Raw genomic sequence first — 26756 nt, 5'->3', positions numbered from 1 at the left:
GCACAAGTAGGTCTCCTATAAACGTTTGTGTCTTTGAATGAAGGTTTGGTACCTACATGTGCAAAGAATACAGAAAAACTGTCCAGAGGCAAAGCATATGGAATGTATAATGGCAGATGGGTGTTATCAGAAACAACACCTTTCTCATAATAGATAGCACAACTGGTGCTAACCTGTCTTCTTTCCTAGCTGTGTTATTTGAATTTAGAAGTCCTATTTTATATTTTCATTTCTCCTGTTTTTCCTTTTTATTTAGCCTGTGTTGTTTGATATAAATTTTACCTTGTATTCCTTATGTTACAAAATTTCTTGCAAGAATTCAAATGAAACTTGAAGAGGAGAGATATTACCTGCAGACCTAGATCTGAAGGTAGGTGAAGCAGCCACATAGAATTTTTGTGGAACTCTTTGGGAAGTGGGTGTGTGGTTTGAGCAATGCAAGGCAGAGGTGTTAAAAGAGGCTAGCGAATTAAAAACACAGTGGTTATGGGGCCTTCGCTGTGGTGTAGTGGGTAAAGCAGCCACCTGCAGTGCCTGTATCCCATATGGGCGCTGATTCGAGTCTCGGCTGCTCCACTTCCGATCCAGCTCTCTGCTATGGCCTGGGAAAGCAGTAGAAGGTGGCCCAAGTCCTTGGGCCCCTGCACCAGCATGGGAGACCCAGAGGAAGCTCCTGGCTCCTGGCTTCAGATTGGCACAGCTCCAGCTGTTGCAGCCAACTGGGGAGTGAACCAGCAAATAGAAGACCTCTCTTTCTGTCTCTCCTTCTCTCTCTGTGTAACTCTTTCAAATAAATAAATAAATCTTAAAAAAAAAAAAAAAGCAGGGTGGTCAAACTGAATAGCCAAGGAGGGCAATGTATTCTTTTTGCCTCCTCAGAGTAATTCCCTCCTTCTGGTAATAGCCTCTTAATATTCCCTTGGTGTGTGCCCCTTCTCTACTGAAATTGTTAGTAACCCCAGCGCCTGCGTTGCCTGTAAGGATAGACGTTAGTTATCCAAGGAAGGGAGATGTGGGTATTGTTTAAAATTCAAGGGATCCAGGCGTTACATGCCCTTGGATTTCATTCCTGAATGGACACATTTATTTTATTATTAAATTTTGGATTAACATGTAATACTTGTACCTTTTTAAAGTAGTACAGTGCAGCATTTCAACACATACATGGAGAAAGCTGGCCACAAGCCTTTCTGTTCCCTTTTCTCTGTGTTTGCAGCCTGTCAGCAACTCTGTTCCAGTTACTTATGCAGAATAGAATACATTCTCATAAGATTGTCACCCCACTGTACTGCCAAGTGCTAGGGCCCTTTGTGTTCATCCTTGTGTTTCGGCACCCATTATCCAACCTCCTCCCCCATTCCTCCCTCCACCCTTCCCAGCTTCTAATAATCACTATTTTAAATTTAGATATATATCATTATTGTTATTTTTTAAGCTTCCATACATGAGAGAGAATGTGTGGTATTTGTTTTCTTGCATCTGGCTTATTTCACTTAATAGAATGCTTTTTAGTTATTTGAGAAACCTCCACACCATTCTGTGTTAACGGCTGTAATAATTTGCAATCCGACCAATGCTATTTAAGGGCTCCGTTTTCTTCACATCCTCATCAGTATTTGTTATTTATGTTTATGTATATATATATAAAGATGTACTCTGTTTATCTGAAGGGCAGAGTTACAGAGAGAAAGAGGGAGAGACAGAGAGAAATCTGCTGGTTCACTCCCCCAGTGGCTGCGACCCTATCAAATCCTTTTCCCCAGGAGCTCTTCTTGGAACCGCGATAGTTCTTAAACCAGCATCAATTTTTTTTTTTTTTTTGTCATCTGTAATAGAACTCCACCCCTGCCCACCAGTTGTTTCTCTGATGATCAACTCTGACTCAGGAAAAGACCAGAATTAGGTCTATCCCAGTATTATTATTTTTTTTTTGGCATGCACTCTCAGTCCTTTTCATATTGTGTGTTGATGGCCTCGCTTCGGGTCTTCATCTGGATATCCCTTTTGTGAGTGACCAGGTCCTCAGAATGGCCTATCTCAATGCAATGAGAAATCCTCTTGGGTTCCATGTAAATTTATGTTTTTGTGTTATCTTCACCGTGTGTGAGGTTCTGGTATAAGACCTGCATATTCAACGGTCCCTAGCCTTTATGGACACGTATGGACACCTTTATGGACACAGACAGCTTACAAATACCTTGTTTTTAGAATTGAGTGAGATATACATTAGAGCGTAACTCGGATCTCAGGAGCAATCCAGGAGCCCGAGGGTAGACTGGATTTTGGGTAACCATCATCTCCCAGTCCTCATCTCCAGACAGTTTCTCAAAAGTACTTTGCTGCACTAGAATCTTTATTGTTCTAAATGTCTTTTCAGGAAGGAAATTACACTAAAGTTTGGTTTACACAACACTGTGTTCCATAATGATAAGAGAAAATCTAAAGAGATCCCATAGAAGGGCACCAGGTACATTTCCCCATGATCTCAGACCCCAGCACCAAGTTTTGTTAGGGAGAAAAATGTAATTTGCATATTTCCAAAGGCAAGATATGGTTTTCTACGCAACTTCAGATTAGAAGTAGTTAAATTGCAATATAATGACATGCTAAAGGCCACCTTCAAGAGGAGAACCCAATAGAACCTTCTTTTATTTTTATTTTTATTTGACAGGTAGAGTTACTGACATTGAGAGAGAGAGACAGAGAGAAAGGTCTTCCTTCCATTAGTTCATCCCCCAAATGGCTGCCACAGCCCGAGCTGCACCAATCCGAAGCCAGGAGCCAGGTGCTTCTCCTGGTCTCCCATGCGGGTGCAGGGCCCAAACAACTGGGCCATCCTCCACTGCCTTCCCGGGCCACAGCAGAGAGCTGGCCTGGAAGAGGAGCAACTGGGACCAGAACCGGTGCCCATGTGCCTCCCAAGTGATGAATGTGCTCAGGGTCAGAAATCGTTGGAAGTACGGAAGGACATTTTCAAAGATAATATCCACAAAGTATCATTATGGATCAGCATAACAGATCAACAACTGAAGTCAATTTTGGTCAATCAAGAATACCAAGTTTGAATCCTAACTAAGCAAAATGTGACCCCTCCCACACCTATAAGTTCTTTTCTACTCATTATTAGACTTGTGTTACAATGATCAATATTCTATTATAATTTTTTAAGTGTTAATACATTTTTGGGAAAACCTTTTTTCATGTCTTCTTATGTAAGTGCCAGTATAATATCCTTGCTTCTGTCTCTTGGATTGCAAAGCACAAAATGTTTGCTGTTCTGCCTCTTGTACAGAAGCTTTGCTGAATCCTGCTTTTGTGCTTGTGCTTTTTTCAGTAAACATCACGTTTCCAATATTTATCCATGTTTCTTTGAGTAGAGTAGTTCTGGATCATTTACTTTCATTTCTTTTTTTTTTTTTAAAGATTTATTTATTGGAAAGGCAGAGTTACAGAGGCAGAGGCAGAGAGAGAGAGGGAGATTTTCCATCCACTGGTTCACCCCCTAAATGGCTGCAATGGCCAGAGCTGCGCCGATCCAAAGCAGGGAGCCTGGAGCTTCTTTCAGGTCTCCCAGGAGGGTGCAGGGGCACAAGGACTTGGGCCATCTTCTACTGCTTTCCCAGGCCATAGCAGAGAGCTGGATCGGAAGTGGAGCAGCCAGGACTTGCATGGTGCCCATATGGGATGCCAGCACTGCAGGTGGTGGCTTTACCCGCTACGCTACAGCGTTGGCCCTTACTTCCATTTTTATATCATCATTCTTGAGTGGGTATATTACAATTGTTTATTTATTCGTCTGTTGATGAACATTTCCCTTTTTGACTTAATTTGTTTGCCAATGGCTTATCTCTATTGTTAAGTTTTCAAAATATTAGCTTTTAGTTTTGTCTTCCTGCTCTTTTTTCTTTTCTTAAAAACAATAAAAATAAAATCCACTGTTGGGGCCAGTGCTGTGGTGTAGTAGGCTAAGCGTCTGCCTGTGGTGCCGGCATCCCATGTGGTGTACGTTTTCTTGCATCATCTCAGACACTGCATCAAGTTCACATTCAAGTTCACATCCTCTCATGATTTCTGCCTGTTTAAACAAAAACAACAAGCAAAACCAAAACAGATCTGCGTTAAAGGTTTTGAAACATCTCCGTGGACTAGTATAGGTTACACATGTCTTAGGGTAAGCTTGGAGGATGCCTTCTTTTTCAATATTTCCCTTGTTCCATTGATTAATTTCTTACTTCTTCGTTCACTGAAAACTTAGTAATTGCCTATTAGCTGCCAACCATTGCAAAGGTTCAGTGGGAATACCAAATGAGCAACACAAGATTTCTGCTTTAGAATTACTCCCAAGGATACTCTCCATCCTTTCCTGGAAACCAGCCATGCCTTATCTCTGTTAGGCTCCATTGACCTTCTCTAGTTCCAGTGTCTGGAAATGGCCGAGGGTGGGATTGGTGCTCAATTGTGTAAAACAGAATGTTGTGATGGAGATTTTAAGGTCCAGGGGTGCAAAGATTTGGTTTGGGTGATGTGTGCACGTAAGATGGTTAAGACCTGGGTGACCATCACATCTGTTTTCAAAACCTGCCATGCCATTTGATAACAATTTGGGCTGGTCATTTACGTCTACTGGGTTTGGTATCTTAGAGTTATTTTAATTTTAAATTGCATCAATATTTGTTAATTGCTTCATGAAGCACCTGGCAAATGATAATCGTTCTATAGGTAGTAGCTCTTGTTTTCTCTCTGGGCTTTTGATTTTCTAACTGCAAAATGGGTAAATGCTCCTGAGATCCAATCCAACTATTAAATCCTTTAATTCCTCTTCCCATCACAAACCTGGGTTTGTTCCTGATCAGTTCTGAGGTATTAGAATCTTTCCTTTTCCTCCCCCGAAAAACCCAGGACAGGGCTGGATTTCTTACTTTTTTTTGTATTCTTCAACACAGGCTACATCACATTCTATTTTAAGCTGGAAGTTGTTAAGGTTGCCATCACAGCCAGAGTACAAAAAAAATTCACATCTTTTGGAAGTTCTGTTGTAGAAATATCTAAAATGCGCCTCATAACAGCTTCCATATTCCACATCCAATCTGCAGGGATCTGCACGAGAAGTTACCATTGAATTAGGGGAGTTGTTTAGGACTGAGAAGGAAGGTTTATCTTTATGGAACCTGGAAGACTCCTCACTTCAGTCTGGAAACATCCCTAAATCTAAGGTCCCTGCAAGACAGCTGATTTTTCTCTTGGAATTAGAGTCATTAGGCAAGGTTGCCCTTGTGCAAGGTAAGTTGATTACCCTCCACGTTGTGGTCCTGGGCAGTAACTTGGAGAAGGAAAGAGCCGTGAAGTGGGGGTTCTATTGCTAGCTTGTGCAAAGGGGTGAGGCTCCCCACATTTTGTGTCTTACAGCTTACAAAAGTGCGGTTGGCTTCTCCATATCAGCATCTTCCTTTCTTTTTAAACTGCCCACAGGGGATGTGGGATCTGTAGCACTCTTCAGGTCTCATACAATCACTATACTGCCTGTATCTCAGAAGTCAGGTGACTGTGCCTACGCTGTTTCAAAGCAGGACGTATACCAAGAAGCATCGCCATGAAACTGATGCTCTTTCACCCCCCGTCCTGTCAGCTTTTCCCATCTTGCCTTCATGGAGGCAAATTCTGTTTTTCTTGGTGAGACTTGAGTAGTATGTGGTTGGAACAGCCACAGTCATGGTTGTACCGGTGACCTAGCGAACAGATGTTTCCCACCTGGAATTTACTCTCTGGTAAAACTTACTCTCTTGAGTGCAGTTATATGCATAATTTTCTTTTGTACTCACAGACATTCATGTGTCTACACACGTAGACACTGAGGCTAAGAGACAATAGGTGATTGAGTGACTTCTTCATGGGCACACATGTGCTAAGTGGCACAGCTGGAGTTTGGAGGGTTTGATTCATGGTGTAGACTGTGCCGCTTCTTCCCACACTGGAAGCACTGAGCCTGTACACGCTGTCTAAGGAAGAAAGTCCCATTGCCTTTCCCATTTATATTATGAGCTTCTCAACAGAGAAACAAGTGTTTTCTATGTGCTCAGAGCCCAGATACGGAAAATGAGTCCGTTTGCTCAGTCTACAATCATGTTCTCTCTCATCCCAATACATAGTCTTGAAAAGTCTCAGATCTTTGAAATTTACCACAAAACTCCTAGTTCAGAATACTTCTAGCGATGGGCATTCGGCATAGTGGCTAAGCACCACTGGGATGCCCACATTCCATATCAGAATGCTTGGATTTGAGTGTTCCTCCGCGGATTCCAGCTTTCTGGTAATACATGCCGCTGGAGGCAACAGGTGATGGTTCAAGAAGCTGAGCCCCTGCCTCTCACGTGGGAGACCTGGATTGAATTCCTGGACCCCAGTTTTGACCTGACTCTGCCCTGGTTGTTGTAACCTTTTTGGTGGAGTGAACCTGTAGATAAGAGGTCTATCTGTCTTTGTGTCTCTCTGCCTTTAAAAAATTTGTAAAATATTCCTAGTATTTTCGACGATACAAAAGATCCTGTTTACCTGGAAAAGATTTATCTGTATCATATCTAATTTTTTCAACATCACACATACAGAGGACCTCCGGTGTCAGTAATTCCCTGAGTCAATACCCTAAGGACCCACGGGTATTGATACTGGGATGATCCAGGTCCACCCAGATGACACAATCATTTCCAACATTTTCTCTTGCAATCATAATTGATCTTTGAATTTAGTTTCTGCCTTAATTTCTTTATTTTTTTAAAAATTTTTGACAGGCAGAGTGGACAATGAGAGAGAGAGACAGAGAGAAAGGTCTTCCTTTTTGCCTTTGGTTCACCCTCCAATGGCCGCTGAGGCCAGCGCATCGTGCTGATCCAAAGCCAGGAGCCAGGTGCTTCCCCTGGTCTCCCATGGGGTGCAGGGCCCAAGCACTTGGGCCATTCTCCACTGCACTCCCGGGCCATAGCAGAGAGCTGGCCTGGAAGAGGGGCAACCGGGACAGAATCTGGTGCCCCGACTGGGACTAGAACCCGGTGTGCCGGCGCCGCAAGGCAGAGAATTAGCCTATTGAGCCATGGCGCCGGCCTGCCTTAATTTCATACCTTTGAGTTCTCCACATATGCTCTCAAGAATTGCTTTCATACCGCCCAATAATGGGGTAGTCAGTGAGCAGAAGATGAAGATCCCTAGAAGAAATGCCTGCGGAGCAAGCTTCATGATGCAGCAGGCAGCAGGTAGGAGAGTCTTGGTACCAACTGTTATTATATTTTGGGCTTGATACTTGAGAGGGCTGAGCCCACCTACCCCTAGGGCCAGGACTGGGCATTACTAGGCATGGAGTTGAACATTGACTGCTTGGGTACCCAGGCATGAAAGTGAAGGTCCCAAACTGATTAGACCCCTGATAGTGAGTCCCATGTTCATCTAGAAAATGCAGAAACTTAATAAGTCAAAGCTTCTCACACGTTTAACCATGGAGGCTAGAACCAACAGAGCAAGGAATTAACAAAATAGTCGCTTCCTTTCCCTTCTCTCGCCTTCCATTGCAAAGAAACTGATCTTGGTACATCAAGAAGAATGGAACAAACTTAACAATAATAGTAATAGGATTAACTATAACTCCTATAAGAGTTTCTTCATGCCAGGAGGAATTTTAAGCAATTTACATTTACTAACTCACTTAATTCTAACATGTACGAATGAGGTAGGTACTTTTATGATAATCACTTACAGAAGAAAAAACTGGCAGAGGTTTGGTTGTATGTACAAAGTTGCTCATCTCTTGCACAATGGAGACAAGATTTGAATTTAGAGTTTATGTTCTTAGTCACTATACTACCATCTAGGAAAATGGGGACAGCTGGATTCCGTTTTGTTTGAAAAGTTTTGAAATTTTGATTCACACTAAAAAAATGTATTTATTTATTTGAAAGGCAGAGTTACAGAGAGAGAAGGAGAGACAGAGAGAGAGAGAGAGAGAGAGAGAGAGAGAGAGAGGTCTTCCATCTACTGGTTCACACCCCAAATGGCCTCAACAGCTCTGGCTGTGTCCTGCTGAAGGCTGAAGCCTGGAACTCCGTCCCGGTCTCTCAAGTGGGTGGCAGCATCTTCCCTGCTTTCTTAGGCGCCTTAGCAGGGGCCTGGATAGGGAATGGGGCAGCTGAGACTTGAACTGGTGTTCAGCAGCTCAGCCCACTCTGCCACAATGCTGGCTCATTGACTCACATTTATACCTTAAACCATCTGATGTTGATTTTTTTTTGTTGTAAAACAATTTTCCAAATGTCCCAGACCACTTACTGATAAGCTCCTCTTTTATTCAGTCCTGTAATAACTTTGCCTGTGGTATGTGAGATTGTTTCTGAGCCACTTCGTGTACTCCACTGCATATACCTGCTCCAAAGCCACGTGTCATCTCTTTAATTAGATATCATCTTAGGATTTTGCGTTTTAAAATCAATTTTAGAGTGTCAAGAGCCTTAAAAACTGTATCCAGATATTTATTTGAATTGCATTGGATCTACAGAGCAATTTGAGAATAACATTCTTACAATAGAATCTTTGGTATATAGTTTTCTATCTATTTTTGGTCCTCATTAATATCTGTCAAAAAAGCTTTGTGATATTTTTCATGCAAGTGGTATAATATTGCTTACATTTTAATATTATTGTAATTGATATCCTTAAATATTATGTTTCTCTCTGTGTATTCCTGATACAGAAGAAAGCAATTCATGTTCTATACTAATTTTGCATCCAGCCACACTCCTATACTCTTAGTATTTCCAATAATTTATGTGCGATCCCATTTGCCTTTTATGTAGTCATTTATCATCTGTGACTCATGACCATTTTGTGTTGTTTTTTTTTTTCCAGTCATGAATGCTTTAAATCTGTTTTCTAACTTATCTCTGTAGCTGGGACCTCAGTACACTGTAGAATAGAAACAATGCAGTGGACATCCCTACACTTCTTGTTGACTTAAAATGAATACCTCTAATGGCTTTTTTTAAAAAAAGATTTATTTTATTAATTTGAAAGACAGAGTTACAGAGAGTTAGAGAGAGGTATTCCTCTCTGTTCACTCCCCATATGGCCACAACTGCCAGAGCTGCGCCGATCTGAAGCCAGGAGCCTGGAGCTTCATCCAGGTCTCCCATGAGGGTGCAGGGACCCAAGCACTTGGGCCATCCTGCACTGCTTTCCAAGGTGCATTAGGAGGGAGCTGGACTGGAGGTGGAGCAGCCGGGACTCAAGCCGGTGCCCATATGGGATGCCAGCATCACAGGCAGTGGCTTAACCCACTACGCTACAGTGCTGGCCCTCATTTCCCAATTCTCGATAATCTCCATTCTACTGTTCCCTTTATCCACCAATGTAACTCCTCTCCTCACACTGTGTGGACTCTGAAACCTTTGCAAATCACCCTGAAGTAACAATAGCTTCCTCATCCTGGTAAGAGGCTGACATGCTGCTCCTGGCTACCTCTCCTTATGTTGCTCATTCATACCCCCGCTTTGCTTTCAGGCAACACGTATGAACTGGCTAGTGTTTTCCTTTTTACCTTGGTAGATTGTTGTAAGTCTTCATTATTAAAATATTTTTTGGAGGCTTTAAAATATGTTTATTTTTTGTTAGCTTTAAAATGTAACAATTTTTTTTAAAAATTATTTATTTGGAAGGCAGAGTTACAGAGAGAAAGGCAGAGAGAAAGGTCTTCCATCTACTGGTTCACTCCCCAAATGGCTGCAACGGCCGGAGCAATGCTGATCCGAAGCCAGGAGCCAGAAGCTTCCTCCAGGTCTCCCACATGAGTGCAAGGGCCCCAGGACCTGGGCCATCTTCTCCTGCTTTCTCAGGCCATAGCAGAGAGCTGGATCGGAAGTGGAGCAGCCGGGACTCAAACTGGCGCCCATATGGGATGCCGGCACTGAAGGCAGCAGCTTTACCTGATATGCCACTGCACCGGCCCCAAAGGTAAAAATTTCTAACAATTTACCATATTCACCTTAAATGTAGACATTACACACACATATATATATATATATATATATACAATTTTTCTTTAAGACAGATGTTAATATCACAAAGTAAGGGACTCATGATAATGACAGTGTGATAAAAGAAGGTATATTATCATTTACATGGTATGTCTCAGTGAAGTAATATTTTTAATTTATATCACATGATATGGCATCCACACACTTTTTATTCTCTCTTTATATATGTTAACTTCCACAAATAAGGGAAACCATGGTTGCCTTGTTGCAGATGTCAGGATTTCATTCTTTTTTTATGGCTGAGTGATATTTCTGCCACACTGTCTTTCTCCAGTCATCAGCGGACGGCCGGCCAGGTGGGTTCCACACCCTTGCTGATGCGACTTGAGCTGCTGCAAACACGGGCGTGCAGGGAACGCTGTCCCGTGCTGGTCCGTCTCCTCCGGCTGTACTCCCAGGAGCAGGGTAGCTCGGGTGTGGCGGATCTATTTTTAGCTTTCTGAGGCATCTCCATGCTGTTTTTATCAAGGCTGTACCAACTGGCACCCACCAGCAGTGCTAAGTGCTCTCTCTGAGGCATATGAACCGTGTGAGTTCTGAACGGCGCGCCTCTCTCGGTTGCTGGACTCTTCTGTTACGCGGGGCTTGATGCTCTTGAAGGTCCTGTGTTGTAGCCTCGTTTCTTCCCCATTGTTTGGAAGACTTTTTGCTGTTTTGTAATGATGATTGATCCTTACAGCCAACAGAACAATGCCTATTCATTCTGTCTATTTGTCCGAGGAAATACAGAGTCCTAAATGGCCAACTGGAAGCCTTATCCCATAACCCAGGTACCGTTTTCATGATATTTGGTGAAGGTGTTGCACTTGGAATGCTAATAAGACCAAACTGATTTATCATATGGTTATAGGTAGTGAATATTCTTAGCTCATTAGAAGAAAGATCTGTGTTAAGACGCATGGGGTATTGGGACCAGCGCTGTGGCACAGTGAAGCCTGAAGTGCCAGCGGCCCTATATGGGTGTCAGTTCTAGTCCCAGCTGCTCCTCTTCCGATCCAGCTCTCTGCTGTGGCCTGGGAGGCCAGTAGAAGATAGCCCAAGTCCTTGGGACCCTGCACCCATGTGGGAAACCTGGAGGAAACTCCTGACTCCTGGTTTTGGATCGGCACAGCTCCCGCCATTGTGGCCATCTGGGGAGTGAACCAGCAGTTGGAAGACCCCTCTCTCTGTCTCTACCTCTCTCTGTAACTCTGTCTTCAGATAAATAAAAAAAAAATCTTCAAAAAGAAAAAAAGATGGGGTACTAGGAGTTTTGGGCTAACGGGCCTTGGGAAGATACTTGGTGTATCCTCTTCACGGCAAATCTGTGCCAAACCACATACCAAAGGGACAATTCTCTCTTCCAGGCGGCAGCACTCCCTAATGAAGTAAGGTATTCTTTTTTTTTTTTTTTTTTTGACAGGCAGAGTTAGGCAGTGAGAGAGAGACAGAGAGAAAGGTCCTCCTTCCATTGGTTCACCCCCCAAATGGCTGCTACGGCCGGATCCGAAGCCAGGAACCAGGTGCCTCCTCCTGGTCTCCCATGCGGGTGCAGGGCCCAAGCACTTGGGCCACCGAAGTGTGGTATTTTTTTTTGTTGTTGTTGTTTGTTTGTTTGTTTTTGTTTTGACAGGCAGAGTTAGACAGTGTGTGTGAGAGACAGACAGAGAGAAAGGTCTTCCTTTTCCATTTGTTCACCCCCCAAATGGCTGCTACGGCCGGATCTGAAGCCAGGAACCAGGTGCCTCCTCCTGGTCTCCCGTGCGGGTGCAGGGCCCAAGCACTTGGGCCACCGAAGTGTGGTATTTTTTTTTGTTGTTGTTTGTTTGTTTGTTTTTGTTTTGACAGGCAGAGTTAGACAGTGTGTGTGAGAGAGAGGCAGAGAGAAAGGTCTTCCTTTTCCATTTGTTCACCCCCCAAATGACCGCTATGGCTGGACTGGAAGAGGAGCAACCGGGACAGAATCCGGCGCCCCAACCGGGACTAGAACCCCGTGTGCCGGCGCCGCAGGTGGAGGATTAGCCTAGTGAGCCATGGCGCTGGCCGTGAGGTATTCTTTAGATAACTTCTTCTCACCCTGGCAACACACTCAGTGACTCCAGAGCTTGTCGCTCTCTTGCTGGAATTCTTTCTAGAAGTCCCCTCTAGGGGTCTCTATTTCCTTGCATCTTTGACCTTGCCGATTCTGGCAGAGAAGACGTTTGCCACTGCTCCTCTTCCTCTGGATAGAATTCTCCACGATTACTGGTCTCACGGACACAACTCGATCTCCTCCCAGTACTCTTTCACGTGCTGCTTGGACAGCAACATGGTGGGGGCTTTGCACTAATTCAGTTCTGGTGTCCTAAGCATGGGGCTGGGATGCATCCAGCCCTTTGGCCAAGGCTCTCACTCCCTTGTGAATGGTTGAGCCTCTTAAAACCCCTTGCATGATTTTGTGGAGGGGAACAAGCACTCTATTACTACGGCCTCCCTTCCATAAAGCATCTCTATGAGTCCCCCTACTGGAAACAAAACACGAACCTTTTCTTAGACTAGAGGTAAGTGATGGCTGGTGCACCACTCCGGCCACTTCTGAACACTCCTGGAGTGTATTCCATACTTCTCTTTCAAACGGATGGGCGTTCATTGATGATTGTTTCTAGCAAGAATCTGATACAATTCATAGCTATCCCACATACATGCTTTATACCCAGGGCATATCATTCTTTACCCAATGGTGTCCTATCGTCGAATATTAAAATGATTTCATGGGGCTGGTGCTGTGGTGCAGTGGGTTAAGCCACTGCCTGTGATACTAGCATCCCATATGAGTCCCAGCTGCTCCACTTTGTACCCAGCTCTCTGCTAATGCACCTGGGAAAGAAGCAAAAGTGGACCAAGCACTTGGACCCCTGTCACACACGAGAGACCCACATGGAGTTCCAGGCTCCTGGCTTTGGCCTAACGCAGCCGCAGCACTGAGGCCATCTGGGGAGCGAACCAGCAGATGGATGATCTCTTAGTCTCTCTGTCTCTCCCTCTCTGTCTGTAACTCTGTCTTTCAAATAAAATAAAATAAATCTTTAAAAAAAATTTGAATATTTTAGATTCAAAAAAATAATACTGGTGAACATGATTATCCATATAATTATTCATCAGCATACTCCCTCAGTATGATCTTTACTTGATGTGGTGCCCATGTGCCCATGATGCGATGCCATGTCCTGCAGGCCCAATCCCCACCAGATCTTCCAGAAACATGGCGCATTTCTGAATCATCTCCTGTCCCTTCTGTTGGAAAATCCATATGGTGAGTGCCTACAAAATAGGAGATTCCCATTTTCCCAATCTCTCTCTTTTTAAATATTGTATTTATTTATTTTAGAGGTAGAATTACACAGAGAGGTGGACAGAGAGAGATGGAGAAATAGAGAGAGGTTTTCCATTTGCTGGTTCACTCCCCAAATGGCCACAATGGCTGGAGCTGGGCTGATCTGAAGCCAGGATCTGGGAGCTTCTTCTGGGTCTCCCACATTGGTGCAGGGGCCCAAGGACTTGGGCCATCTTCTACTGCTTTTTCAGGCCATAGCAGAGAGCTGGATCAGAAGTGGAGCTTCTGGGACTCGAACTGGTGCCCATATGGGATGCTGGCACTGCAGGCAGAAGCTTTACCTGCTATGCCACAGCACCGGCCCCCCGTATTATACTCTTGTATTATCTCTGAAGTACAAGTTTCAAACATATTCTTCATACACACACACACACACACATATATATGAATTTTATTTCTTTCACAAATAATTGGACCTAAATGCAATACAACATATATTGTATATAATATAATATAATATAATATATATTATATATTATATATATATTTATATATAATATAATATTATATATTATTATTATATATAATATATATTATAATATATATATTATATATTATTATATATATATATATTATTATATATTATTATTATATATATTATATATTATATAATAATATAATATAATATAATATAATATAATATAATATAATATATATTATATATTATATATTATATATTATATATTATATTATATTATATTATATTATATTATATATATATAAAATTTCTATAGTATTAAGCCCTTGTGAAGTTCTCTGTAGGGGCCAGTGTTATATAGTGGGTTAAGCCCCCACTTGTGATACTAGTGTCCCATATCAGAGTGCTGGTTCAAGTTCCACCTGCTCTGCTTCTGACCCAGATTCCTGCTAATGTGCTTGGGGAGGGAGTCGAAGATGGGCCAAGTACTTGGGTCCCTACCACCTTGGTGGGGGATAAGGCTGGAGTTCTCTGGCTTCTGGTTTTGACCTGGCCTACCATTTGGGGAGTGAACCAGCAGATGGGAGATCTCTCTCACTCTCTCTCACCCCCCCTTTCAAATAAATAAATAAATAAATCTTTTAAAAATCTATGCAATCATGGTCTTTGATTAGCCGTCATTAATCGGATAACGGCTTTATAGAGCTCGAGGCGTTACCTTCTGTGAGAGCGTCTGTGTAATGGAAGTGTTCTGTATTCATGGTGTGTAACAGCAGCTGTTAGCAGCATGTGGTTATCGAACATAGGACATGACTAGGAACACTGAGGAGCCAATTGAATATTTTATTTTTAAATGAAAAAAAGATTTATTTAATTTATTTGAAAGGTAGCGAGAGAGAGAGAGAGAGAGAGAGAGAGAGAGGCCTTGTATCTGTGGTTCACTCCCTAAATGGCTTCAACAACAGGTCTGAGCCAGGTAGAGGCCAGGAGCCAGGAACTCCATCCTGATCTCCGACATGGATGGCGGGGTTCCAAGCAGGTGGGTCATCCTCCACTTCTTTCCCAGGCATATTAGCAGGAAGCTAGGTTAGCTTGAACAGCCTGGATTCAAGTCAGCACTCCAGTATGGGATGCCGGCAATGCAAAAGACGACTTAACCGGCTGCTCCATGGTGCTGGCCTCTGAGTATTTTATTTTATTGTAATTAACACAACTTTACATTTTTTTTTTTTTGACAGGCAGAGTGGACAGTGAGAGAGACAGAGAGACAGAGAGAAAGGTCTTCCTTTGCCGTTGGTTCACCCTCCAATGGCCGCCGCGGCCGGCACGCTTCGACCGGCGCATTGCGCTGATCCGAAGTCAGGAGCCAGGTGCTTCTCCTGGTCTCCCATGTGGGTGCAGGGCCCAAGCACTTGGGTCATCCTCCACTGCACTCCCGGGCCACAGCAGAGAGCTGGCCTGGAAGAGGGGCAACCGGGACAGAATCCAGTGCCCCGACCGGGACTAGAACCCGGTGTGCTGGCGCCGCATGGCAGAGGATTAGCCTATTGAGCCACGGCGCCGGCCACAACTTTACATTTAAGTAGCCTCTTGTGACTGGTGCCTCCAGTATAGGACAGATCAGGCTCGGATTATTAAGACGGTGACAGCTGCAGTTTGAGTGGCCAAACTATGTGAGAGGTCTGCCTTCCCCAGGTCAGTTTGAACCACAGCTGGTCAGCGGTAAAGGAGCCTACAGATTTTTCTGGCCAGTACTTCCTGCTCTGGGTCAGGGGTCACCAGGACATCTTGTAGAGGGAAAGGAAGTAGAAGAAAAGTAGAATTGTGGGAGTGGGCGGCCACACAGTTGCAGGTTGGCCCCATTCACTTGAGACTTGTATAGGGAAGCAAAGCCTTCCAAAGGTGCTGGGGACTTAGCCGAGGGCTGGAAATCACTGTTGGCAGCTGTTCTGCAGCATGGGGTGGGGTCACATGACTTCCAAGGATGCAGTGTTCTCCATTAACTTGAGTTAATTTTATGGAACCTAGAGAAATTAAAAACAAACCAACCAATCAGAGTTTACAATGGAGTGTACACTGTGATCCCTTTATGCAACAAGAATGTCAGATCTAAGAAGGACTGGCAAGGTGTAGTAATAATAATGACATTCTTCCCAGATTCTCTGGCAGCAACCTGATTTGTGCTTTGCATGTGCCAGCCATGTCCTCTGTATGACATAGGTGAGGGCTAGATGTTCTTCCTCTAAATTTTACAGGTAGACAGATGGGGGCCTTGAGAGCTTAGGCAATGCCCAGCAGCACCAGTTTAATAGGGCAGAGCTGGACGGGATCCCAGAGTAGCCACAGTCTACAGCTCTCACTCTGTCCTGATGTCCCATTGGAACAGACACTTTCATGCTTCATGCTTTTATCACTTACTTGTTTTTTTTAAAGATTTATTTTATTTGAAAGACAGCTATGGAGAGAGGAAGAGAGAGAGAGAGAGAGAGAGAGAGAGAGAGAGAGAGAGAGAGAGAGAGGTCTTTCATCCTTTGGTTCACTCCCCAAATGGCCCAACTGCTGGAGTTGGGCTGATCCCAAGCAGGAGCCAGGAGCATCCTCTGGGTCTCCCACATGAGTGCAGGGACCCAAGTGCTTGGGCCATCTTCCACTGCTTTCCCAGGCTCATTAGCAGGGAGCTGGATTGGAAGTGGAGCAGCTGGGACTTTGAACCGGTGCCAATATGAGATGCCAGCACTGCAGGCTGGGGCTTTAACATGTTGCACCACAGTGCCAGCCTCTTGCTTGTTTTTAGTACGTTTCCATAAGTAAATATAAATTAGCTTTAAAAAATAGTGTAGGGGTTGACATTGCGGCTCAGTGTGTTAGATCACCAGCTGTTACACTGGTGTCCCGTATCAGAGTTTTGGCTACTCTGCCTCTGGACCAGCTTCCTGCTAACGCACTTGGGAAGCCCCTACCACCCATATGGGAGACAGATAGGGTTCTGGGCCCCTGGCTTTGGCCTGGCCCAGACTTGGCGGTTGTGGCCATTTGGGCAGTGAACGTATTGATGGAAGATCTCTCTGTTTCTCTGTCTGTCCCATTCTCTCTATAGCTCTGCCTTTCAAATAAATAAATCTTTAAAAAATCCAGTGCCTACTTTGAGGATTAACATCACAACTTTGATAACTTATAAAATGAGGCTGACTTCATTAGCGAAGTGGGCAGCAGATACCTGAGGGGCTCTGACCGCTCAGTGGAGGGTAACTCATTAGACCTTGGGATCAATCTACTCCTTGCACTCTCTTCTCGTCCCTATTAGAAAAGCCTGAAATGTATCCGCAGGCACTGTGCTAGGTGTTAGGATTTTACGACCAAGGAATCAGACCCAGTTCTGCTTTTATGCAACTCGTACTCTAGACAGAGAAAATACTAACTTAACAATTAGAGTACAGTGTGATAAAGGTTATGGTAGTGGAAAGATAGGGCTCTGTGACAAGCCAGAATGAGCGTGTCTGGAGTGAATTGGCTAAGGTTCCATGGAATTTTCAATTTAATTTGATAACCTTTAGCTTTAACCCCCTGTGCCACAGGGCCGGCCCCTCCTCAGGTTCTTAGTGTGTGCGCTGGTATTATAGTTGCTCTGAGGACTACATGAGAGGAAGGACGTTGTGGTCTAAGATATCAGCTCCTGTTAAAGAGCTGGAAGCTCTTGACCACGTCCTCCAGAGCCCAGGGCTTAGTGGGAGACCGTGACAAAGCTGCCTGGGATGTTGTGTTCTTCAAGCCAGGAGGTCACGGAGAGCGCCACACTATTTTTTGATAGCAAGGTCAGTGGTTTCTCAGGCTCTCCCCGCACTCACTCAAGCCTCCCAGCCCACGCCAGAGGTCCATCCAAGGGACCCACTGGGCAGAGGATACACTGCACACTCAGACGCATGGCTCTAACACACATGACAGAAAACATGCTATGTGAAAGAGTACAGTCTCAAGTCAATCACAAGATGACCATCCATGGAGGATGCCTCAGGCATATGACAATGTTTTTCTGCACGTGCAGGATGGAGTCTTGTCTCTTTGGGCAAGACACTGGAGTGGAGCTCACCAAGCCTTGCATGCCCCTTAGCCATTACGCTCTGACACTACCATAAAAATATAGTGGCACCAACTACCTTAACTAGACTGTGCGCAGGATCTAACTGCTGGGCTCTTCCTGTGAGTTCTGTGTCCTGTTGCGGGGGCCCTGGATCATCTAAATGCTGACACCTCCGTTGACGGCCAGCGTGTGGCATGAGCAGTCAGTCATGTCCAAGGCACAGCAGGAAGTGAGTGTGGTGGAGTCACCAGGGCCCGGGCAAGGATGAAGCCAGAGTTAACGCACCTGCGTCGCTGCACCACTTCTACCTGCCTCCGCTTACCATGTTCTTTTCCACAGGGCAAGTGAAAGGAGCCCGAGCTGAAAGACCCCCATTCTAACCTGAGGATGCTGGTACTGGCAGAGGACCGGTAGCAGGTCCCATGCTAACTGCCTTCCGAACACTCTGGAACAGAATAGTAGGATTCGCCGAATAACGAATGCTATTTCTGTTTTGGTGGTGGAGTTCCAGAGGACTCCAGTGCACCATTCTTGTAACATCAGCAACGTCGTAACAGGGGCCTCGCCTTTTTAAGAGAGAAAAAGTGAGGGCCGGCGCCGTGGCTCATTTGGCTAATCCTCTGCCTGCGGCGCCAGCATCCCATATGGGTGCCGGGTTCTAGTCCCGGTTGCTCCTCTTCCAGTCCAGCTCTCTGCTGTGGCCTGGGAGGGCAGTGGAGGATGGCCCAAGTGCTTGGGCCCTGCACCCGCATGGGAGACCAGGAGGAAGCGCCTGGCTCCTGGCTTCGGATTGGTGCAGCTCCGGCTCTGGTGGCCATTTGGGGGATGAACCAATGGAAGGAAGACCTTTCTCTCTGTCTCTCTCTCTCACTGTCTATAACTCTACCTGTCAAATAAATAAATAAATAATAAAAAGAGAGAAAAAGTGAAACCCAGAAAGGGTGATGTTGTGAGTGAGTTGCTGGCAGCTTCTAGCCTTGGCAGGGCCTGTGCGGGGACCAAATTCTTCCATGCGTGTGGCCTGACGCTAAGCTCACAACACCCCAAGGCATGAGTGTTCTCTTCCCCTTTCACAGGAGGATGTTCATGGTCACAGAGAGGTGCAGCACGAGGCCAAAGCCACAGCAAGCGTGAAGGGCTCAGCCTGACTCCCTGCCCAGGGCACTAATCCGGAGGCTGGAATAGCTTGTTCCTTGATCTGAGTGTCCTGTTCTCCCCTTGGGCCATGATGCCACCTCCTTGGGTTGCTCTGCATGGAGAATCTATCAGGAGCACCCTGCCCCTGGCAGCACAAACACAGCCTCTGGGAGTGGAGAGATTCATAGAGGAGGCCTCATAAAAGCTATTTTTTTTTATTTTTGACAGGCAGAGTGGACAGTGAGAGAGAGAGAGACAGAGAGAAAGGTCTTCCTTTTGCCGTTGGTTCACCCTCCAATGGCCTCCGCGGTAGCACGCTGCGGCCGGCGCACCGCGCTGTTCCGACGGCAGGAGCCAGGTGCTTCTCCTGGTCTCCCATGGGGTGCAGAGCCCAAACACTTGGGCTATCCTCCACTGCACTCCCTGGCCACAGCAGAGAGCTGGCCTGGAAGAGGGGCAACCGGGACAGGATCGGTGCCCCGACCGGGACTAGAACCCGGTGTGCCGGCGCCGCAAGGTGGAGGATTAGCCTGTTGAGCCACGGCGCCGGCCATAAAAGCTATTTTGACCTTGTGGGAACAGGCGGTCCTGGTCCTGTGGAGGTTAAAGGGGGAAAGGAGCATCCCTGAGACCCTGAGCCCCCCTGAACCCAGGCCAGACCCCAGACTTACCAAAAGCTCTGGGAGCTATGCCTCAGGGGTTAGCAGAGTATTTTTTATTTTCTTGGCCTTGTTTCTGTAGGAGAAAAATATTTTCAAGTATTACCTGGTAAAGTGTTATTCTCAGAGAATAACCACTACTGTCGCCACTGAAGCCAGAGCATGAGGCCAAGTTCTGCTGTCACAGGTGCGGCGGGACCTCAGCGAACCCAGTGACCATCAGGTTCCTGCTGATGCTCCTGCATTCCAGTGTGGAGCCCCAAAAGATGTGAGGTGTAATTACAGGGGCTTGTCTCCCGAGAGAGAAGTTGGTGCCTGTTCACTACAGCTTACTGAGCTGACGAAACTGATGCCCAGAGAGAGGTCCTTGTTTGAGGGCACCCAGTTTCCAAGTGGCAGAGCTGGGATTTGATCCCAGGCACTCGGCTTCAGCCGTCCTCCTTCACCTTTCTTCCCAGTGTTTCGTGTGCTGGGTTTTCCGTGCAGGGCGGGGAAGACAGCAGGGAAGGATTCCGTCAAGATTCCCTCAAGAAACTCCGGGGTGGAGCTTCCTGCTGCTTCCGAGGCCTTGCAAAGCAGGAGAAACCAGGGTCTCCCTTTTACTCATGAGAAGAAGAGATAAGAAAAGCTGTCTTATTCAAGGTCATAGAAAGACAGCTGCAAAACAGAATTAGAAACCCGATGTCTCCTCAGCACCCCAAAATCCTCCCTCTGTCCTGGAGCTTCCTCCCAAGATTCCCTTGTGCTGAATTTCCAGGGTGGGGGCCAACTGATGGCGTCTGGAGAAAGGTGGGCGAGCAAAGTTGGAGCACACGTTTGGCTTTGGGGTTTTGGTGATGTTTGCAGCCCCAGATGCTGTGTCCCGGGTCCTGCAGTGAAGTGGGTTCTGGGACAGGGGAGGGCGGTGGAAGGAGGCGTTTGTGGGTGTGGTCAGCGATTCACAGGTGCGGTCACGTGGAGAGAAGCACCTTGTATTTTGGGAATGGAGGAGTGCTCCTCCAATCAGGACTCTCAGGGAAACTCTCCTTGGGGAAGAGAAGGAGAGTTATTGGATATTTGGCATCCAAAACAAAACAGAGAGGGATTGACCCTAGTGGCTGCTAAGAGATCTGCCGTTGGTCTCCCACCAGTGGCTCTGGGCTCAGGACTGGCATCAGAAATCCTTACCTTCGGCGCTTTGGAGTTTTGTTCAGTGAGCAGACTATCCCACAGTAGGCAGCGCAGCACTGCAGTCCGTTCAGGCAGTCTTCCTGCAGCGTGCAGAACCTGTTACAATTCTCGGGTTCCGATCTGCAGGGTGGAGGTTCCAAGATGTACTCTGGAACACAGAACAGGTGTTCTGTGGAAAGGCCCGAACAACAGGCTGGAGTAATAGTCGGGACTCAGAGAGCTCAAGGGACTGCCAGGGAACCTGCCGCCCTTGTCGCCTTTGTGTGGTCCTGGGGAGGTTGAACCAGGTTTTGTTCTTAGCTTTTGCCTTCTGAGTTCTGAGCAGGAAATCAGGGCGTGGATATTTGATCAGAGGTTGGTGGATCCGTGCACCATTCATAGTCCTTGCAGCTCAGAGGTCAAGGCCCCCTAGACTCTAAGTTGTACAGCCTTTCATCAACACAGTGGTGTAGTGTATTCTAGGGTTAGCGTAACAAGGGCCACTTGTATAGGAGGAGTGAGTAGAAGGTAAGTTTCGATAAAGGGGAAAGATCACACAGCAAGCTGAAGGTGCTGGGTCAGAGAGCTGGGACCCACTTCACGGGTGAGTTCTGGGAGTGACTTCTCTTGTGATGCGAAAGTCAAGATTTCAAAATGAACTGGGAAGGTTCAGCTTCCTCTTCCCTGGCGCCTCCTGGTTAGGAGCCCAGAGCATCAGGGAGTCCCACTCGCTTCTGTTAGAGAGGAATGAGCATCTCGACTCCCTGTCTTCCTCCCCCACCTCCGAGGATTTCTGTTCAAATCTAAGACCCACCTGCACTGGGAGATCCTATCCTAAAGCCTCAGCCCAGTCTCCTCTCTGTCCCCAAACTCTGAGGCATTTTAATGATGAGCCCCATCACTCCCTTCTGCAGGCCTTATGGGGCCCTAATTTCTGTACCTCAACACTTGCTCTTTCTTTGCAGCCAAAGTCATAGGTGGGACATTCTATTGCCTATCTGTTGGTTCATTGCTCTGCAAGTATTTGCAATTAGAGGACAGTCTGGTGGCTGGTGCTGTGGTGCAGTGGGTTAACGCCCTGGCCTGAAGCACTGGCATCCCATATGGGCACCGGTTTGAGTCCCGGCTGTGCCACTTCCAATCCAGCTTTCTGCTGTGGCCTGGGAAAGCAGTGGAGGATTGTCCAACTGCTTGGGCCCCTGCACCTGCATGGGAGATCAGCAAGAAGCTTCTGGATCCTGACTTTGGATTGGCCCAACTCCAGCCATTGTGACCATTTGGGGAGTGAACCAGTGGATGGAAGATTCTCTCTCTCTCTCTCTAACTTTGCCTTTTAAATAAATAAATAAATAAATAAATAATTTTAAAAAAGAGAAGAGATTTGATGATTTGAAAGGGATGAATAAAGACAAGCTTGGGTTTTAATTGTAATTACGCAAATGACACCAGAGATGGGGTAAAGGAAGCTGAGGTCCAAGCTATCCACAGTGTGGCAGAGACCAGTAACCATCTGTGGCTCCCTGGAGCAGTGTGAGAAGTTGGAACTGTCCCTGCTTTGAAGAGGTGGGCGTTCAGTGGAACAGCACGGGAAGGGGGCCACGAACCAGGAATCCCAAAGATGGCGCCCTTCTCAAGTCCTGTTTCCATCTGTGTATTTGGCCTCGGTCTCGCTCACAGCAGTTACTGCTTTTATTTATTTATTTATTTATTTGAGAGGCAGAGTTATGGACAGTTAGAGGGAAGGACAGAGAGAAAGGTCTTCTGTCTGCTGGTTCACTCTCCAGTTGGCTGCAATGGCCGGAGCTGCGCTGATCCGGAGGCAGGAGCCAGGAGCTTCCTCAGGGTCTCCCACATGGGTGCAGGGGCCCAAGCACTTGGGCCATCTTCCACTGCTTTCCCAGGCCACAGCAGAGAGCTGGATTGGAAGAGGAGCAGCCAGGACCACAACCGGCGCCCACATGGGATGCCGGCGCCGCAGTGCCAGCCCCGGTTATTGCTTTTTAAGGAGAGCCTCTTGGTGTCTGCTCAGCTTGTACTCCTTGGTCCTCCACTGAACTCTGCTCTCATCCTCTCGCAGCTTATGTAGCCCCTCTCTTTCCTACAAACCTGCTGCATAGCTTCCGCGGAACTCCTGAAACGGGACCTACTCTCCTGGGCCCCTGAGCCACCGCACATATCCCCCTTCCCGTGCTGTCCCTGTGGAAGAGTGTGTGCCTGGTGAATGGGTGTTCTTGCCTCATTTGGTGCTGGCCAGGGCCGACACCGCTGCTCTTACTAGCTTGAGCTGGGCAGCGGAGGCTGCTGAGATGAGCTCTACGTCGTCCCATTGGTAATAGCCACTGTGAATTGTTCAGCACCTCTGTATTTTTAAATAAAGCAAAGCACAAGACTTCCTGTCATTTCCTTTAAAGAAACACCCTCCCAGGCCACGGTTATGTAGAGTCCAGCTTGAATCTTTGCCAGCTTCATTTTTCTTCTCTCTTTTAATGACTGGGAAGTGGGACCAAGCATCCATGAAGGAACAAGGAGCAGCAAGACTAAGCTCGGCGATGAAGCTGATAGCATTTGAACTCACCGGCATGTACCGCGGCTAGAAAGGGCGCCCGTATCTGCCTGCACTATCTGAGTTTCTCCTCCCGACTATCCTACCGTACTTAATACCCATGGTAAGGAGAAAACGTGAGGCTCAGATACTCTGTCCAGGGTCCTGCAATACAAAACCGGAGCAGAGGTTCAAACCCAGCTATTGGTGACGGTGAAGCCTGGACTCTCGAATGGGACCCTGCGCTGTTTCAGGAGGTGTGCCAGGCTGTCTGCTCTCGGATCCTCTCCTCTGCACTGGCTGCTCCCCTCCCCTGGGCCCGGACCCCGCACCTACTCATTATGCGCTCCTTGGGACTCCCAGGCACCAGGTGCGGCGCCAGGCAGAGCACCAGCAGGAAGTGGTGAGGGAGCACAGGCTTCATGGTGCAGGCAGCATGGGTGAGTCTTGGCCAGGGATGGCTGGGTTGGACCAGCACTGCTTCAAGGAGGAGAGGGGAAGAGGGTTGTGGAGGCGTGCTGCACCTGCTCTTCCCCTGTGGATTCTAGTCCCGAGGGACCAGACAGAAACCCAAGCACCTCCCAGTCACACCACTACAGGGCCTGGCAGCGTTCTTAAATCCACACCCCCTTTAAAAATTGGTTTTTGCTATGAAGAGGACAGATTTCATGTACTTCACAGAGGGCAGTTCCAAGCAGACAACCACACTGCCCTGCCCTCCCACTCCTTCCTCCACCCCCTTCACGCCTTCCTTTCTTTTCTTTTTCTTTAACTTTTGCAAAGACATAATTTCAGTCCACTCTATGACCTCAGGTTTCATCTGTCACTAAGCAGAATATTCAACCAGTAAAATGTAGGAAGACCACGGTTCCACAGGAGTCTACACAAGGGCCAAAGGCAACAATCAGATCACTGGATGTCCATTTCATCCCTATACATTTTAACTGGCACATATCGGAGAAAACACATGATATTTGTCCTTTTCGGGCTGCCTTTTTTCACTAAGCATAATGGTTTCCAGTTGCAGCCATTTTGTTGTGAAAGACAGAATTTTATTTTTTTTATGGCTGAGTAGTATTCAATAGTGGATATATATCATATTTTCTTTATCCAGTCATCAGTTGATGGATATCTGGGTTGATGCCATATCTTAGCTATTTTGAACTGAGCTGCAATAAACATGGGGGTACAGAATTAATATTTTTAAGATGTCCATACTATCCAAAGTAATATACAGGTTTAATCCTTGTCAGTATTCCAAGGTCATTCTTCACAGAAATAGAAAAAAATCCTAAAATTCATATTGAGCCACAAAAGACTCCAAATAGCCAATGCCATTTTGAGCAAAAAGAACAAAACTGGAGTTATTCCACGACTGAATGCAAGACGTATTACACAGCTATAGTAATCTAAATAGCATGGAAGTGCATAAGAACACACACAGCCAATGAAAAGCCCCTAAGTAAGCCACAGATTCTCAACAATGTGCCAAGAGTATACAACGAGGAGAGGAGACTTCAATACGTGATGTTAAAAAGAAGACATCCACGTGCAGAGGAGTCTAAGTGGATTCTTCCCTCATCACTTATGTAAGAATCAACTCAAAATGGATAATTGACTTAAATGTAAGAACTGAAACTGTGAAAGGTACTATAAAGACATAGAGGGAATCGTCCATGTCATTGGTCTGGGCACTAATTTTTTGGGTATGACCTCAGAAGAGCAGGCAGTAAAATAAAAATAAATAGGATTCACCCAGTGAAAAGGAAACATAACATACTTACTGGGAGAAAGTATTTGCAAATCATACATCAGACAAGGGGCTGATATACAAAATATGCCAAGAACGGAAATGACTTAATAAGATATTTTAAAGATGGGTAAAGGGCCTGAATACAGATTTCTTAAAAAAGAAATAGGAGTGGCCAATGAGTGTATGGGGAAGATGTTTAATATCACTAATCAACAGGGAAATGCAAATTCAAGCTACAGTGACATACCATCTCACCCTTGTAAGAATGGCTGTTATAAAAAAGACAAAAATAACAAATGCTGACAAGGATCAGGAGAAAGGGGAACTCTTACACATTGCTGGTGAGAATACAAATTTGTACAGCAACTGTAGAAAATAGTATGGTTGCTCCCCAATTGCTAATAAATAGAAATACCAAAAAAAAAAAAAAAAAATGGGGCTAGCGCTGTGGCATAGTGGGTAAAGCTGCTGCCTGTAGTGCTGGCTTCCCATATGGACACCAGTTCGAGTCCCGGCTGCTCCACTTCCAATCCAGCTCTCTGCTGTGGCCTGGGAAAGCAGCAGAAGATGGCCCAAGTCCCTGGGCCCCTGCACCCACGTGGGAGACTCGGAAGAAGCTCCTGGCTTCGGATCAGCACAGCTCTGGCTGTTGTGGCAATTTGGGGAGTCAACCAGTAGGTGGAAGATTTCTCTCTCTGAGCCTCTGCCTCTTTGTAACTCTGCCTTTCAAGTAAATAAATAAATCTTAAAAAAAACCATACCAGGAATACTGGCACTGATTATTTTTATGTATTTAAAGAAAATGAAATTATTATTTCAAAGAGAAGTTTGCATCCCCAATAGTGTTAAAGCACTATTAAAATAGATAAGGTATGGGTTCAACCAAGGTTTCCACTGATGGGTGAATGAATAAAGAAAATGTGATATCTATCTATCTATCTATCTATCTATCTATCATCTATCTATTTATCTATCTAGATATCTCCTATGGACTATTCTTCAGCTAAAATGGATAATTCCTGGAATCTACTGCTAACACTAAGCATACATGTGCTTTGTGTTGCTACAGAAGCATGAAGCGATAGCATGAAAAGAAGAGCATGGAAAGCAAGTGGGTGAAGTGATGAGGCGCCCGTGGAGAGCTCAAAGCCAAGGGTGCGTAAGGTGCGAGGAGCAAGGAGACAAAGGCACAGAAGCAAGAGGGTGGGGAAATCCACAGGCTGCTGCTGCTTTTTTTTTAAATGAGCAAGAGTGGCTATCTTTTTTTTTTTTTTTTTAGATTTATTTTATTTATTTGAAAGAGTTACAGAGAGAGGTAGAGCCAGAGAGCAAGGTCTTCCATCCACTGGTTCACTCCCCCAGATGGCCACAATGGCAGGAGCTGTGCCGATCCGAAGCCAGGAGCCAGGAGCTTCTTCTGGGTCTCCCACATGGGTGCAGGGGCCCAAGGACCTGGGCCATCTTCCACTACTTTCCCAGGCCATAGCAGTGCTGGACCAGAAGAGGAGCAGCCAGGACCAGAACCTGCACCTGTATGGGATGCCGGTGCTTCAGGCCAGGGCTTTAACCCGCTGTGCCACAGCGCCAGCCCTAGAGGC

General features: G+C 46.0%; 2 protein-coding genes across 2 annotated transcripts; both read right to left on the bottom strand.

The window, feature by feature from the left end:
* Positions 1 to 4915: 4915 nt before the first annotated feature.
* LOC133768199 (kunitz-type protease inhibitor 4-like) lies at positions 4916 to 7227 on the bottom strand. The gene is made up of 2 exons (XM_062202571.1): positions 7113 to 7227; positions 4916 to 5097 (listed from the first exon to the last, which is right to left on the bottom strand). The coding sequence occupies exons 1-2, from the start codon at positions 7225 to 7227 to the stop codon at positions 4916 to 4918; spliced, it is 297 nt and encodes a 98-aa protein (XP_062058555.1).
* Positions 7228 to 19895: 12668 nt separating this feature from the next.
* On the bottom strand, positions 19896 to 23829 carry WFDC13 (WAP four-disulfide core domain 13). Its single transcript, XM_062202569.1, has 3 exons — positions 23742 to 23829; positions 20882 to 21032; positions 19896 to 19953 (listed from the first exon to the last, which is right to left on the bottom strand). The coding sequence occupies exons 1-3, from the start codon at positions 23827 to 23829 to the stop codon at positions 19896 to 19898; spliced, it is 297 nt and encodes a 98-aa protein (XP_062058553.1).
* Between the last annotated feature and the right edge of the window lie 2927 nt (positions 23830 to 26756).

The sequence above is a fragment of the Lepus europaeus genome, chromosome 10, assembly GCF_033115175.1.
Source record: "Lepus europaeus isolate LE1 chromosome 10, mLepTim1.pri, whole genome shotgun sequence".
NCBI lineage: Eukaryota > Metazoa > Chordata > Mammalia > Lagomorpha > Leporidae > Lepus > Lepus europaeus.
This window is presented reverse-complemented; position numbering and strand designations above follow the sequence as displayed.

Bases quoted from the DNA above. Each gene is read 5' to 3' on its own strand.
- LOC133768199 (XM_062202571.1), bottom strand. From the start codon at position 7,227: ATGAAGCTTGCTCCGCAGGCATTTCTTCTAGGGATCTTCATCTTCTGC. The intron at 5,098-7,112 runs GTATGAAATTAA...CTTCTCGTGCAG, and splicing joins CATATGTGGAGAACTCAAAG to ATCCCTGCAGATTGGATGTG.
- WFDC13 (XM_062202569.1), bottom strand. From the start codon at position 23,829: ATGAAGCCTGTGCTCCCTCACCACTTCCTGCTGGTGCTCTGCCTGGCG. The intron at 21,033-23,741 runs GTAGGTGCGGGG...TCTGTGTTCCAG, and splicing joins TCCCAAGGAGCGCATAATGA to AGTACATCTTGGAACCTCCA. The intron at 19,954-20,881 runs GTAAGGATTTCT...ACTGGAATGCAG, and splicing joins AAAACTCCAAAGCGCCGAAG to GAGCATCAGCAGGAACCTGA.